The sequence below is a fragment of the Myotis brandtii genome, unplaced genomic scaffold (genome assembly GCF_000412655.1).
Source record: "Myotis brandtii unplaced genomic scaffold, ASM41265v1 scaffold339, whole genome shotgun sequence".
In the NCBI taxonomy this organism is placed as follows: Eukaryota; Metazoa; Chordata; class Mammalia; order Chiroptera; family Vespertilionidae; genus Myotis; species Myotis brandtii.
In genome coordinates, this window is record NW_005363061.1 from 390,931 (window position 1) to 407,069 (window position 16,139).

Below are 16,139 nucleotides of genomic sequence, written 5' to 3' on the forward strand. Positions count from 1 at the left end.
TAAAGTAACACCCCTTTTGTCCTCTGGTTTTAGAAATGTTCTTTAACTCTTCCATAAAGTGAGGAAAATAGGGAAAAATGTCAACCATCTGCACCAGTAAATAATAACTATTAATATTACATATTTTCATTAATTTAAAAAAAATAATAAAACCTATTGGAGGTGCAAGGCAGGAGCACGTGGGTGGCTTCACAGGCCTTGGCGTCCTCCCAGTGCACACTTGAACCACACACACAAAGGAGGAGAAGGCTGGTGGTAACCAGCACTAACAAAAATATATTCTTTGTGTTCTATAATCCCTCAGGTTCATCTTGCATGTTTGCTTTAAACCACAAACAGCTACTGCACAGTTCGTATGTGTTCCAAGGAAAATTGTCTTTTAGGCTAAGAAAGTTTCAAAAAAATTGTTTTCAGTACAAAACAGTCTTGTTAAGAGAAAATAATTTTTTTGCTCCCAAAATACTACAAGGTGTCTCTAGTGTATGTCTAGTGTACTCTGTGAGAGGTTCGAATTCAAGTCTGAGTTATCGGTGCTGAGTCCCAGGTCCGTGGCGCTTGCACCATGGAGGTTTGCCATGCCTGGATTGCCAGTGAGCTGAGAGAGCATTGAATTCTGGTCCGGGCTGGCAAAATGCCCTTGTTCCATGGGGTTGGCCTGGGCAGCTACCAGCCCCGGATGTGGAGAACTGGTTTGTGGGGAAACGTGGTGTGGAGAAGGCTGAGGTTGCATCCTCGGGGAAGGGCTGGAGTGGGGGGGCTGAGACTGCGGCCGTGGAGAAGGGACAGGCTGGGGAGAACGCACTTGATTGGAGAGAGAAGAAGGGATCTGCTGGCCTTGTAGGTGTGGGGACTGAGCCTGATTTGGGAGCATATGCTGTTGGGGGCTCATGGGGTTGGGCTGAGCAGGGGAACCCATCTGTTGTTGAAGGAGTCGCTGCTGGTAGGCCTGCAGACTGGCTCCAGCCTCTGCTCCCAAGGCCTGGGGGAGCTGGCCCATCTGTCCCATGTTCCCTTGTTGCATCTGTTGCATGTGATGCTGCATCCTTTGCTGCTGCTGCTGCTGTGGGGGGTAGCCAACTCCTTGGGGTTGCTGGAACTGGCTGTGGTTGGCCATCCCAGGGCCAATTCCGGGCCCTGCTCCCTGCTGCTGCATCATCTGCTGCCGTCTCAGGATGTCTCGGAACTGTGCAGGCATGGTGTTGTGGTTCATGTTCATCTGCTGAGCCTGGGGGCTCATCCCTCCCATGGGTGGCTGCATTTGCTGCTGTGGTTGCTGCGGGGGCAGGCCGGCCCTCTGGACACCCGCCTGCATGGGATTCATGTTCTGCATGGCTGGATTGGAGTGGACCCCCTGCTGAACAGGCATGGCAGGGGGCTGCAGCCCTGGCTGGCCCTGGGGCATGCCAGGCTGCCCAGGGAGGTTTTGCGGATTAGAGTTGGCGTACTTGGCAGCCCGCTGCTTGATGAATGCAGCCAACAGCTGGGGGTTGGCGTGAAGGATACTAAGCACCTGTTGCTGCTGGAGGGGAGAGCTGGGAGACCTGAGAGTCCGCAAAAGGTTTTGTAAGGCTTGTTGAGACACAGTGCCTGGTTTGAGAGGGCTCACACCGACCTGGCCCAATCCTGGTTGGGGAGCCATGTTCAAGGGCTGACCATGTTGGGCCACTGACATCATGGCAGGCCTTGGCATCCCGGACTGTAGTTGTTGGGGCTGAGGCAATCCTCCTTGGGCCCACGGTGGCTGTTGTTGCATCCCAGTGGGCCCCATCCCTGGATCCAAATGTCCACTGGGACCTCTGGCCATGGGAGGTGGGTTCATACCCATGGGGGCCATGGGGGCCATTGGGGGCATCTGGTGCTGGATTGGCCTTTGAAAAATCTGCACATGGGCCATCTGGCGCTGCGTCTCAGCGGCCCTCTGAATCTGCATTGCTATTTCCACTGCTGCAGGCGGGGGCCCTGGGAGGGGTGGCTGAACCGTCTGAGGGGGGGTTGGAGGGGTCACCTGGCCAGGTGCTTTACCCTGGGACACAGGGCCAGCAGCTTGAGTCCTGGGCAGGTAGGGTGGCATGCTGTTGGGAGGGGTGGGTTGAGGCTGGGAAGGGGGCTGAGGTTGGGGTGTCTGTGGGGTGGTGGGCTGTTGGCTGGTCGGCGTGGTTGGAGTGGCAGGAGTTGGGGAGGGCAGGCCCTGTTGCTGTCCCACCACACCAGTCCGCTGCATGCTGGCCATCCTCCTGCGGAGCATCTGGGCCTGCTGGAGCCGGTGCTGCAACTGCTGCTGCCGGAGCTTTTGCTTGATGTTTAGGCAGAACGGCACAGGGCACTTGTTCTCCTGGCAGTGCTTGGCATGGTAGCAGCAGAGGGCAATGAGCTGCTTGCAGATGGGGCACCCTCCATTGGTTTTCCGTTTGCAACCCTTGGTGTGCTGCACAACCCGCTTCATCTTCTGGCAGGAGGGCAGGGAACAATTGGCATTTCGGCACTGGCAGGCGTGGACCAGAGACTGGATGCAGCGCTGGATGCTCAGGCGGCGAGAGTCTCCTGGGCTCTGGGTGGCCGCAGCCTGCTGGTTGTTGCTCTCATCATCTAAGCCGAGACCTAGTTTCTCCATTTTGTGGTCATGGTTTTTAGTGTTATAGCAGGTGATACACAAATACTGTTCAAGGATGAAACACAGTTCAGGGATCTGGGGAGATGGAGAGAAGATTGATTAGGTGTGATTTAGTTCTGTCACAGCATTTTGTTGCAAATGATCAATGGGGACAACCAGTTCAGCTAATTATAAGATGAAAAATAGCCTTGGTAAGGTTTGTGCCTGGCTTTGTTCCAGGTAAGCAATGGTGATGCCCACAATCCTGTCTAAGTAATAATATAAGAAAGGGCATTTCTATTTACACCAACACAAAGCCTTGGAGGAACTTAACAGCTGCTGGGTGCCAAGATGAGAGGGCTCAGGTAACTTTCAATGTTGTTACTACTGATTATGACACCAAAAAGTTAAAAAATAATAAATACCAAAATATTATATCCTCTATAATAAAAGGCTAATATGCAAATTGACCAAACGGCAAAACCAGCAGTTGCAATGACGCGCACTGACCACAGAGGGAGTGCCGTTCATGGCTGGCGAGTGCTGCAGCGGTGGCAGTGCTAAGACGTCAGTCGGACATCCCTGAGGGCTTCTGGACTGCGAAAGGGCACTGGCCAGGCTGAGGGGCATCCCCCCGCCCCCCGTGCACGAATCTCGTGCACCGGGCCTCTAGTTATAATATAAAAAAACACACTCAAATCCTAGAATAAGGATAAACATGTCTAACCGGTAGCTGTGACGTGCACTGACCACCAGGGGGCAGATGCTCAATGCAGGAGCTGCTGAGCTGTGGTGACTTGGCAGCTGCGGTTCTCGGGTGACACACCCGGAACCTGAGAGGAAGGAGCCCGATTCTGCTGTGTGTCACCCAAGAACCACCCTCTCATAATCTGGGATCCCTTAGGGCCGTGGTCGGCAAACTGCGGCTAGCGAGCCACATGCAGCTCTTTGGCCCCTTGAGTGTGGCTCTTCCTAAGCCTTAGGAGTACCCTAATTAAGTTAATAACAACGTACCTACCTATATAGTTTAAGTTTAAAAAAAATCTGGCTCTCAAAAGAAATTTCAATTGTTGTACGGTTGATATTTAGCTCTGTTGACTAATGAGTTTGCCGACCACTGCCTTAGGGGATGTCGGAGAACTGGTTCTGGCCTAATCCCTGCAGGCAAGGCTGAGGGACCCCACTGGTGCATGGGCCTCTAGTTTTATATATTCTGCTCGAGCTCAAAAGCCCCTTTAGATCTATCACTCAAATATGAAGGCCACGCCCTGGGACCCACCTCGCAGACCGTGCAGTGCCAGCGCGTCTCCACGTGGTGCTTGCACTCGTTGCAGGTGTAGACGAAGCGGTCCTGGCTCTGGGTGTGCAGCTCCACCAGCATGCACATGGTGGACCACTGCGCTCTCCGGAGGGATGAGAACTCCAGGTGCTTGTCCCTGGCGAGGGTGAGAAAGGCATCCCGCCCATCCATCAGGTCGCAGGGGATGAGGGGGTCAGGATCAATGATGGGAGGCAGGGAGTTGGCAGCAGGGCCGGCGATGAGACGGATGACAAAGAAAACCTGCAAAACAGATGATCTCATTCTGACTCTGGAACTAGAGCACCACATAGTGCTGGGTCATTAACAGCGGACAGGTGAGCCAGACTGGACCCCATGAGGCCGATGAACACTGAGTCAGTGATGCTGTCCCCCTCCTGCTTCACATGTCTCTGGTCTTTCTCTGAGATTGTCTACAATGGGCCTAAAATCTACACCTGATCTCTTCTACCTTATTCAATAATTTCTTTAAAATAAAGAACAAACAGGTCAGGTACAGTACATGTACAGTGGACATTTCACCTCAGAAAAGTCTACTTTTAAGATGCAACCCCATGGTTTAATCTGAATCTAATCACGAGAAAAAAAAAGAAATTTTACAAAACAATTGGCCTGCACACTTCAACCAAATGCCCATGTCATGAAAGAAAATAAGGCTGGGAGCTAAGGCATGGCAGCTCAACATACTCCCGAACTGGATCATACAAGGACCAGACATATATAAGAGTACGAAACCATCGCTTGGCCAGGCAGAGGTGGTCTTCTTTTTTAGAAGATACTTGCTGAAATAGAGATAAAGGAAATGTAGCAAAATGTTAACAATTGGTGACTCTAAGTGAAGGGTGTGGGAGGAGGTCCTTTATGAAACTTTCCTATAAGTTTGAAACAACAAAAATGTTGATGGGGGTGGGAAAGATAAACAAAGCAAAATCTTATTCCTTGCTGTAGCAGCAGCAGATGTTTTGCTCATGGAAGTTAGAAAACACACAACACCCATTAATTCTCATTACCATTAGTGGAAAGGCTGCCATAAGAAGCTGGTATATATGTGTTTGAAGTTAATTAGTATATAAACTATAAATTCTTATTAACCTAATGAAATGTAAAATGGTACCTTCCTGAGACCAGGATGCTGTGAGCAGGTGCTGTACTGCCCTCTGTGCTGTGCCAGTTTTCCAGAGACTAAAGCCTGTGCAAACTAGCAGGGAGCCTCACAATAAGCTTGGGAAGCCATGTCCACATAAAACAAGTCATTTCAGACAAGATACACAGGAGAAGAGAACACACACGGAGTAGAGGCAAATACCAGATGCCGGAAGTTAAAAGCATAAAGGGAGGACTGTGATGGGTGTTTGTGTAATACTGGGTTTAAGATTGTGGCTCAAAGGAAGCACTCATAAAGCAAGAAAGAGCGTTTGAAAATGTGACACAGAGGAAAACACTGACTCTAACAAGTGGGGAATGCCTAACCCATTCAAAATAGAGGCGAACAAAAACCAGCTGGTGACTCCCTAGGAAATTTGCACCATGGCCAACCCTCTAATAACAACCATGATTGACTCCATTGTATGCCACTCGATAGCTAAGACAGTCTTGGAATTTAACCTGAATCGACAATCTTAGATTTCAATCCCTAACAGGTGACTACCACTACCTACATCATAAATAGTGGACACGTTCTATGACTTGTTCAATCTAAGTCAAATCACAACAGGACCTTTTCCAATTGCTCTGTTATATTAGAATTTTGTGACACTATATACTGCTCTAAATAGCTAATTATCATCTCAGAAAGGCACCCATTAGAAGAAATTCTTTCGTTTCATTAGCATGGCTGAGGCAGTGGTATCATCCTCTATCACTGTAGGCTAGCCTGTGGACCTTACTTCTTTAGGCTTCAACAAAGAAAGCATGGGGGTTCAGCTGGTGTGATTCAGTGGTTGAGCATTGACCTATGAATCAGAAGGGCAAGGTTTGATTCCCAGTCAGGGCATATGCTAGGGTTGCAGTCTTGAACGCCAGTAGAGGGAATGCAGGAGGCAGCCAATCAGTGTTTCTCTCTCATTATTGATGTTTCTATCGCTCTCTCCCTCTCTTGAAATCAATAAAAGAATATTATATATACACTAGAGACCTGGTGCACGATTTCGTGCATGGGTGGGGTCCCTCGGCCTGGCCGGCGATCAGGGTCCATTGGGGCTGATAGGGGCTGGCCGGCCGGCTGACTGGGGAGAGGGACCGCAGGAGGTTGGCCGGTAGGCCCTGATTGGGACGATCAGGCTGGCGCGCTGGGGCAAGGGACCCGGGAGGTTGGCTGGCGGTGGGAGGTTAGCTGTGGGAGTGCACTGACCACCAGGGGGCAGTTCCTGCATTGAGCATCTGCTCCCTGGTGGTCAGTGCGTCGTCATAGTGATTGGTCGACTGGTCCTAACGGTGGCTTAGGCTTTTATATATATCTCTATATAAATATATATAGATATATATATAAAAAGGCATTGGGGGTAGAGTAGTGGTGTATGGGAAAAGATGCTTTCAAAAGCTGTATAGGTCAATACCACTACAATAAGTAACTCTCTAAAGAAGGGTTCTGCCATAACCACTTCTCTCTTGGAGTTTGCTTAATTAATTTGGTTGTAATTCCATATTTAAACTCCAGCCTTCCGTTCCCTCCCCACATAATTAGCCACTTCCTATAAGAACTGGATTATGATGTCTGAATAGAGTTGAACTGTGACATTAAAAATCTGACATGAGTTACCCTTTAAGATTTCTCCTCTCACCAATGATGCTGCTGAAAGGAAAGAGAACCCTAACACACCCTACAACAAATAGGTACTTTAAATGATGAAATAATTCCGAAGTTTTAACTTTTCTGAGAAGAGGTTACAAGTATATTTATGAAAGTTTAACTTTTCTTCTTCAATTCTCTCCACCTCCCAATTCACTTTCAGGAAGGTCAACAGTCAACGTTTTGATTCATTTGTTTGGCCAAAGTCCCATTCCAGTGGTGTTCTAAGGAACTTGGTTTAAGACAATCTCCTGAACAATGGTGAACCAACAAGATAAACTATGCTTTCAAAATCCATTGTCATGTGCCACCTTACAACTGGGATATGTTCTAAGAAATGCATCATTATGCGGAAGTCATAGTGTACTTACACAAACCTAGATGTATATGCTATACTTTTATACGCCTGGCAGCACTGTAGGTTTGTTTACACCAGCATCACCATAAACGTGAGTAATGTTGCACTATGACATTACAACAGCTGTGATGTTGCTAGGTGATAGGAATTTTTCAGCTTCATTATCTTATGGGACCACCATTGTAGATGCAGTCCACCACTGGCCAAACGTCAGTAGGCAGCACATGATCGTGTAAGACACAATCCAACACCATCTAGATTTATGACAGCTGCAAATCAAAGCATCCTTATTTTCCTGTTCTTATCACGCACCCTAGCCATCCCCCACTTCCTTCCTTCTTCAAATGACTTCTTCGTTCTGAATTTCCAATCTGGGGCTCACATCGTTCATGCCAACCATGGTGGGCAGTTTTTTTAGAAGTCCTGCCCTGCTTTTTTCCTATTCTTGGAGGCACCATCTTACTTACCTCTTTGTGTTTCTCCATGGTGGCATACAGTTTCTGCGAGAGGTCGTTGGATACATTGGGCATGCCTGGCTTCTTCTTATTGCCTCTACTCAGGCTGCTCTTGTTTTTGCTGGTTTTCTTATTATTCTTCTTTTTAGCATTTTTGCTGTCTCCCTTTGTCACCTGCAGGATAGCAGAAAGGAGACAAGAAAATGTTAATGTTTTGTTAGGAAGTGATTGGAATAATGGTAAAAAAGATTCCTTTCTTTGAAACTAGAGATCATATTATGTCTTCCACCAAATGCTCTGTACTCTGTTTTTAAGCTGTTATTTACAGTAAACATTTTCTCTCAATGAAGAATCCCTGCACTGAGACCCTTCATTATGGCAACCTTAGCTTTTGACCAGGAGAGCCCCATAGTTTGGAGACCCTCAGATCCAGCAGTCAGTCCTCTCTCAGAACTGAGGATAGGAAACAAGTAGTGACTCACAGTGTGGGGCAGTGAAGGGTGCAGGAAGGGGTGAGCCAAGGACCTGGACTTATACTCACATTCTAGAATTTTATGGACCTACTTGAAAAAAACTCTTGAAAAACATTCAATCAATGAATTTAAACAATAAGGCTGTAAAGAGTTCTACAGACTATGTAAGGATGACTTTAGAAGGCCAAAGTAAATGAGGGCAATTCTAGACAGGCTATGAGTAAACAGACTGGAAGAGCTCCTCAGATGATCCTCCTACAAAACCAGGCTCTGTACACAGGGGACTAGTAAACTGTGGTCAGGCCTGTTTTGTTATTAAAAGGGAAAAAAAAGCATCAGAGACAATACATGGCCTACAAGGCCCCAAATATCCATAATCTGGACTTTGACAGAAACTGAAGTTTACCAACCCCCTTCTAATTTTGTGTCAGTTATTCAAGGTTTCCTCTCCGTTTCCATGATCAGCTTCCATCCTGGAAATCTGAGATTCCACTGACAAAGGGGCTCATGCTAAGAAGGTCTAAAACCACAGAAACGGAACCTCGGTAACTTGGCCAGTATTTCTTGCCCGATTTAAAGAGGTCTTCCAGCCCCTGGCCAGTGTTGTTCAATGGATAGAGTATCGGCCCCGAATCAAAGGGTCATGGGATCGATTCCAGTCAAGGGTACCTACTGGATTGCAGGTTCCCTGCCCTAGTTGGGGAGGCAACCAATTGATGTGGCTCTCTCACATTGATGTCTCTCTCCCCCAGCTCCCTTCCACTCTCTAAAAATAACCTCCAGTGAGGATTAACAAAGACAAACAAAAATTAAAGAGCTCTTTCACACCTGAGAGCTGTAAGACCAAGTTGAAAGTTTACACTCACTTCTGGTTTATAGATGAGAATCAAGGTACAAGTTGGAAAGGAAAATGAAAAGCCCTTACATCTGTGCTTTCATTACTGGTGTTTTCCTCTCGCTTCCTCTCTTCTTCCTCCTGTTCCAGTTCCTTAATGCTCTCTTCCAGAACATTGGGCCAGAAATCACCTTCAAAGTAGGGCAATTCCTTTGCACTTGTTAACCGATCTTCAGTAGCTTGTTTAAAAATATCCTGTGAAAATACCCATGCACAAAATGAAATTTCTATATATATATATGTATTTTTTACAAAGGCATGTATTATACAAAGGCAGTCACAGCTAATGCACATACAAAACACCAAAGATTAAAATGTCTTCTAGTCCTGGCCGTGTGGTTCAGTGGTGAATGCCTGTCTGTGCACTCAAGGGTTGTGGGTTCAATCCCCAGTCAAGGGCATGTACCTGGGTTGTAGGTTCAATCCCCGGCCCTGGGGAGGGGTGCATGTGGGAGGCAACCAATCACATCGATGTTTCTCTCCCTCTCCCTCCCCCTCCCCTCATTCTTTAAAAACAACAACAAAAAAGTAGAAAAAATACCCTTCAGTTAGGATTACCAAAAAAAGTCTTCTAAAATGATGGCAGAGATTTTTTTTTTAAATTTAAGCACCATGCCCAGGAAGACATTTAGTGTCATAAATAGTAAAAGGGCTATTTCAAGTTAGTATTTCTGGTTTTCTTTTTCCTCTACCCACAAAGGCAGGAAGATTATCTGTCTTTATATAGCCAAGTGGTAAATTACCCTGCCAGGAACAATGGCAGAGGCATCATCATTTACACATGGCTTTGACCACTCCTGATGACAAAGGCAGCGCCATGTGAGGCACGCCTGCCTCAGACCCATCCTTGGGAGTTCCAGCAGCTTTCACTGAGCAATATGTTCAACACTAATACCAGGAACTGAATGGCTACAGAGGTTCTGTTGTGCTGCTGGGAAAATACCCAGCTAATGATTTCCTCCCCAAGAGTAAAAACAGGTAAGAAATTCAGTACAAGTTCTTATTTTGAGAGACCCTATTATTAACAAATGGCTATTAAGAATACATTCTTAGTCAAATCTTTAAAACAGAAATTTGTTGATTTAAGACTCTTGTTTTTCTTACTTTGAAAAAGTTTGACTCTAGAAAAGAGAATATTAAACACTGATATATTCAACTGGCTAGATTTAACAGTTTTTAAACATTTTGCCAGATATAAGTCATCTTAATAATCCAAGCAAAATAAAAACACTACAAAATTAGCATAATTTTATAAGTTACATGGAAGAGGGAGAACACATAGAAGCTTTTTAAGACAGTTAAGTGACAGAATACAGAGCAGCAGGATTAGTAAATTTCCACTTCTATCACTCCCCCCACTCCTCCTGACCTTGTAGTCATGGACAATTCGCTCAGACACGGACTTGTCAAGCATCTTTTTGTACCACTCCTGTAGTCGCTTGGGCTTGGGTATCTTCTGGTCAGGCGGATGGCAATGGAAAATATAGTCGTCTCCCTCACTTGGGGGACATGCCCAAATATGCCCTGTTGTATAACTAACAATACAAAGAGAAGGAACATTCAAGAGAAATGATCATTCTGGGAAGAACGACACACTAAACTACACGGTGAAGTCAAAAGAGAAACCAATGATTCGCCCTCAAGACAATACAAAGTATATAATCCAGCATTAGGTCAAAGTTCTTAGGCCAGAACTAGCATAACCCACAGCAGTAACAGCGGAGCTCACATTGCCTAGTGCTTCTTAGAGGTTTCACAGAGGCTAGTTCTTGGGGGATCCCAAAACCCCAATTTTGCATTTAAAAATCAAATGAAAGCTACAATGCAAAGGGAAACAGATCCATCTCGATAAGAAAGCTAAACAAAATGCAAGTTGTTGAGAACAGCCTGCAAGGTGAGGTGTAAGGAACCAGTCTGACAAATTTTTATCTCCAGACCTTTGTTTCTGGTTTTGATTCTCAAGTGTAAAAGGATCAATGCAAATGTTCAAGATTCTGATCCTAAATGAGTAGCAATCAACTCTGAAATAAAACTGTACCAAACAGCTTAACTGGACAAAATAAAACTAATCTGGGATGGGTGTAACATCAAAGCTCTCCAGCGAAAGTGAGGTTCCAATTCTATTAGATGAAAACCAAAGCTGAGAAAAAAGGGCAAAAAGTCATATATTTGTACGTTTCCATTTATATCTTACCACAATACCACAGCGGTAATTAATTTAAACCATTTTTAAAAAATGCCATTTGTTATTAATACGCTTACCCTAGTTTCTTGACATATTCTAAATATCCAATTAGGATTTCATAATAGACTGCAGTCCTCAAGCATTTCGGGCGGAAAAAGTGAACACTGTCGAGGTATGATATGTATACTCTCCTGTAACAAGTGGGGAGAAGGAAACCAAGTCAGGCCATCACATGATTTCTTACCAATGCGGCTACAAATACATGTTCTCTCTCCGTGTTTTTTAAAGCTCACCTTGTCAACATGGTATTATTGTCAGGTATTTAAATGACTAGATTGTGAACCCTTTAGGGGAGCTTAGTGAGCCTAAGGATCTATTATAATCTCAGCATCCAGTAGTGCCTGAAACATAGTGTATCAATCAATATTTATGGATCCAAATGTATTCTGGCAGCATTCTTATTCTGGCCTTTATACTATTTTGGAAACAAACTCTAAGCCATATTGCTACCTGATCTGCATGACACTCATTCACATACCTCTCAGCAAGGTACTATCTAGATTTAAGCCCATTTTCTGAAAAGTAGTGTTTGTTTCCCATTCCAGGCTGCTACTCACAACGCTTTCCTTATTACTATGACCACAGAAAAGCAGTATTGAGCAGTACTTTGTGTTTTTGGTTTCATTTCAATACTACACTTGAGAATTTGCATTTCCAAACGAAGTACATCAAACATGTTCTTTTGCCCATTTTGCCTTTCATCTAACTACAAACTTCCACCCTAGTAAACCTTACCTCTGATTGGGTGGAGGGCAGTCCGAGCCATACTCCTGAACATGCATGCCAAAGAAGCACAAGTCAACACCATCAATCTCTTCAAAGGCAAAGAGGGCTTTGGTTCGATAGGGAAAGGATTCTGCCATCTCTCCATTATCCACAAACCTACACAATTCAGATTGGAGGGAAAAAACACAACATGTCATTCAGATCAGAATCATCAATAGTAACTGTGGATGAACAATTGTGGATCCACAAGAGAAGAAGAAAGTAAATTACTAGATACCTTGCTTTCATGCCTGGTTTGACTTCCACAGTTTTGTCAGAAGCATGAACGACACGAACAGTGACTTCTCCTGACTCAGGGTGATTTTGTCTCCTCAGAAAATCATTCACACGATTCTCTAGAAAGGTGCCAAGCCTAGTGGATGGCAACCCTAGGAATGTAGAAGTTAAAAGTTCAGTAGTAACCAAGATGCAAAATCATTACTGTTAAAAGCAAGCAATGTAGTCAATACTCAAAGCATTCCCCCCACGGAAGACTGCATGAATGTGCACTCATCCTTGCACAGGGGCCCTGCTGGTCTTGTCTGAATCATTCCAATTTAGTGCATATGCAGTTAAAGCAAACATGGTAGTCAATACTTTTTAAATGTTATTTCCCCCAACTTTTTATTTTGAAAACTTTATAATTTCAGAAGTTAAAAAATAGACCAAATATCCATATGCAGTTTGCCTCAATTTGCAAAACTAATTTTTAAAAAAGTTTATTTTAGAGCAAGAAAAAGAAATATCAATGTGACAGAGAGACATTGACCAGTTGCCTCCTGTACACACCCCCACCTGGGACTGAACCCGAAACCCAGGCATATGCCCTGACCGGGAATCAAACCAGCAACCCCTCACTGCACAGGATGATGCCCACCAACTGAGCCACACGGCCACAGTGCTACAAAAATAATTTTTAAAAATGTTGGATATTATGAGAAACCTTGCAGGAATAAAAGTGACCTGTAGGTCAGCAACGAATTGCAAAGGCACTTACGAAACTAAACCAAATACTGTAAGATAAATTAATACTAATAGTATAAAATTTTTAACCCCCCCCCAACCCTCAATTGAAAAAGTCACAGGTCTAAAAGCAGCCCCCACTAATGGTATGGACAAAACTTAGAGAACCACTCATGGGATAGCAATTCTGGCCAAATATTTCCACACCTGGTCCCCATTAAGAAATGGTCCAAATATGGAGAAATGCAGAAACAAGAAAACAAATTCTCCATGTTACATACCCTGATCCCTGAAATGTTTTTCTTAGGTCTAACGAATTTCACATCAAAAAGTACACTACAGTTCAATTCTAAGTACATACAGTATAGAAAAGTTTTACTTTTAATTTGGTTAAATATTTTAAATAAGGTTGAAACAAAGCATTCATTTTAGATAGTTTATTCTTAACTATGCTTTAGTGAAGTTTTGCCAAGCTATACCTGTAAAAATGAAACTTACTTTTAGCAGAAAACTTATTTTCTTTCCTAGTTCGTGCAGTTTTCTTTAAACAGCCATCACAGACAAACCTAAAATGTAAACCAAGACTTTGCTTACAAAACTTAGAGAAACATTTAAAGTAATGTATACTATATAACCTAGCTTATATATTGGTATGTATAAACTTAAAATTCAAAAGATGACCTGGGAGAAATAGAAACATTTCTAAATATGTAACAAAAAGTTAATACAAACAACATGTGAAGAGCTTGTGGATACCATTCACACACAAAAAAAGGAAAAACCTAATTGAAAAATAAAAGACATGAAGAAATGTGAAGGGCATATAAATTGCCTTACATGTGAAAATGATGAAGGATTACAGATTAAGATAGGAATTTTGTTTTTTTGGCAAAATTTTGGTATCAGTCTGTTTGCTTCTGATAGGTATTTAAGTGAGTACGTTCAGAAGTACCAATAGATTTAAAATTTACATTTTAAAAAAATCCTCATCTGAGATTTTTTAATTAAAAAAATTGATTATAGAAAGAGGGAGGAAAGGGGAGGGAGAGAAAGAGAAAAAGAGAGAAGTTGCCTCCCATACAGGGATCAAAACCGGGTAAATTTCCTGAATGGGAAATTGAACCAGAGACCTTCTGATACATGGAACGATATTCCAATTAACTGAGCCACCACGGCCAGGGCAAAATGTACATTCTTTTTGTTCCTGCAGTTACATAGGATGTGTACCTGAGCTGAATTTCTTACAAAAACCTGAGAGGTCATCAGCTAGCTGACTGATCAGAAGTTGCTGGAATCACTGCCAATCTGTTAATTATTCTCACCCACTCTGTAATTAAGGAGAACACTAAAAATTCATATCTAAAGAAAAGCTATATAAATATCAACTACTATGAGTTTCCTGAGTTATTTTCTGGAAACTTGTTAGCCTTCTCTTTCCTGTGACCTTCAAACCAGCATCAATAATCCAAGAAAAGAGCAGAGGACAGTATAGATAGAGACCCCATCCTAACAAGTCACTTGATGCACAGACTCTCCCCCTCGTCCCCTTCCCTTGGACAGAGCAGGGACCAGCCCCATTATTGGAGAGTGAGAAGTGGCCCATAGCAATAGCAGGTTTAGTGTCCAAAAAAATCCACATCGAAGTCAGTGACGATGGGCAGCTTGGATAAATATATGCAGAATATTCAGAAACAGAACATGTGGCCCAAGAACAGCTAGTTAACTGAAGTCTGTATCTAGTCACTTTATGCAACTCTGCCTTTCACTGAACAACAGCTATGTACCTTATTACTATAGCCATTAACATTATTGCCCAACCTCCCAAAAGATGTTTAAGTCTAATCCTAACCAGGGCCACCATTTAATATACTATTCAGTGTAATGTTTTCTCAAAGGGAAAAAGAGGTGTTCCTTTAGCACCCCTTATATTTTTATCTTCTAATTTTTCTAATGCAGTATAAGCAAACGTTCAAAATTTGGTAAATTTAATTGCATCTAACACCTCCTTGCTAGTTTCCAGGTGCTAGAGATGTCTTGTTACCTCTATTCATAAATCTTTTTTTTAAAAAATATATTTTATTGATTTCTTACAGAGAGGGAGAGGGATAGCGAGTTAGAAACATCGACGAAAGAGAAACATTGATCAGCTGCCTCTTGCACACCCCCTACGGGGGCTGGACCCGCAACCAAGGTACATGCCCTTGACTGGAATCGAACCTGGGACCTTTCAGTCCGCAGGCCGATGCTCTATCCACTGAGCCAAACCAGTCAGGGCTATTCATAAATCTTTAAAAAGCATTTACTTTTGATGTAACCAAAGATCACAAAATAATCCTATACAATAAAAGGCTAATATGCAAATTGACCAAATGGCAGAACAACCAGTCGCTATGATATGCACTGACCACCAGGGGGCAGACACTCAATGCAGGAGCTGCCCCCTGGTGGTGAGTGTGCTCCCACAGGGGGAGTGCGCTCAGCCAGAAGCCCTGAACTGGGCTCACGGCTGGCGATTGTAGCAGTGGTGGCGGGAGCCTTTCCTGCCTCCGTGGCAGCGCTAAGGATGTCCGCCTGCAGGCTTAGGCCCTCTCCCCAGCGGGCCTAAGCCGTCAGTTGGACATCCTCTGAGGGTCTGAGGGCTCCAGGGCTCCTGAACTGCAAGAGGGCCCAGGCCGAGCTGAGGGACACCCCTGCCTCGCGTGCATGAATTTATGAATTTCGGCCTCTAGTTTAAAATGAAAAACAGTAGAATAATTGTATATGGATTAAAAACTGCATGCAAACAAGATAATGATTTTTTTGATTCTAGGTTATTTAATGTTTTAAATCTGGGTTTAAATTAGCTTTTCCCAATCCAAAGAACAATTTTCAGAGACAGTAACTTTGAAGATATAATAATTGCAAAAACAAAAACTCATTAAGACTCATGATAAAGAAAGAGTCTAGATAAAACACTGGTGTCTCACCCAGATGGCCAGATCATCTCATGATGAAGGACACAGATCTGATGCATCTTTCTTCCACATTCGGTACATTCAACAAACCTGGAAGTAAAAAGCCAAAATATCTAAAGACTCAAAATAATAGTTTTTAGAAGTTTTTAAAAGCTCTTTACTGTTACAGGTAGAACAAATTTCAAAGAAATTAAATGTGACATTTTTAAATGTGACTGGAAAGGCAGTAAAATGTGAATGATCCCTACTGCTTAAGCTTCCAAATGAGTCTGCCACCACCCCGGCCACTCTAGGAATGCCCACCACAATGGTACATGCCAGCGCTCTGCAAGGCC

The 16,139-nt window shown here is 43.8% G+C and overlaps 1 protein-coding gene across 1 annotated transcript in view; it reads right to left on the minus strand.

The window, feature by feature from the left end:
* Nucleotides 1-54: 54 nt before the first annotated feature.
* EP300 (E1A binding protein p300) overlaps nt 55-16,139 on the minus strand; it is a 75,994-nt gene continuing 59,909 nt past the window's right edge. Inside the window, exons 23-32 of the mRNA XM_014543838.1 lie at nt 13,349-13,416; nt 12,126-12,276; nt 11,858-12,004; nt 11,140-11,253; nt 10,247-10,412; nt 8,908-9,072; nt 7,522-7,683; nt 3,869-4,151; nt 3,474-3,480; nt 55-2,654 (exon numbers count right to left, since the gene is read on the minus strand). Coding sequence (XP_014399324.1) covers nt 476-2,654; nt 3,474-3,480; nt 3,869-4,151; nt 7,522-7,683; nt 8,908-9,072; nt 10,247-10,412; nt 11,140-11,253; nt 11,858-12,004; nt 12,126-12,276; nt 13,349-13,416 — 3,442 coding nt within the window. The 3' untranslated portion in view covers nt 55-475. The remainder of the gene's footprint in view (nt 2,655-3,473; nt 3,481-3,868; nt 4,152-7,521; nt 7,684-8,907; nt 9,073-10,246; nt 10,413-11,139; nt 11,254-11,857; nt 12,005-12,125; nt 12,277-13,348; nt 13,417-16,139) is intronic.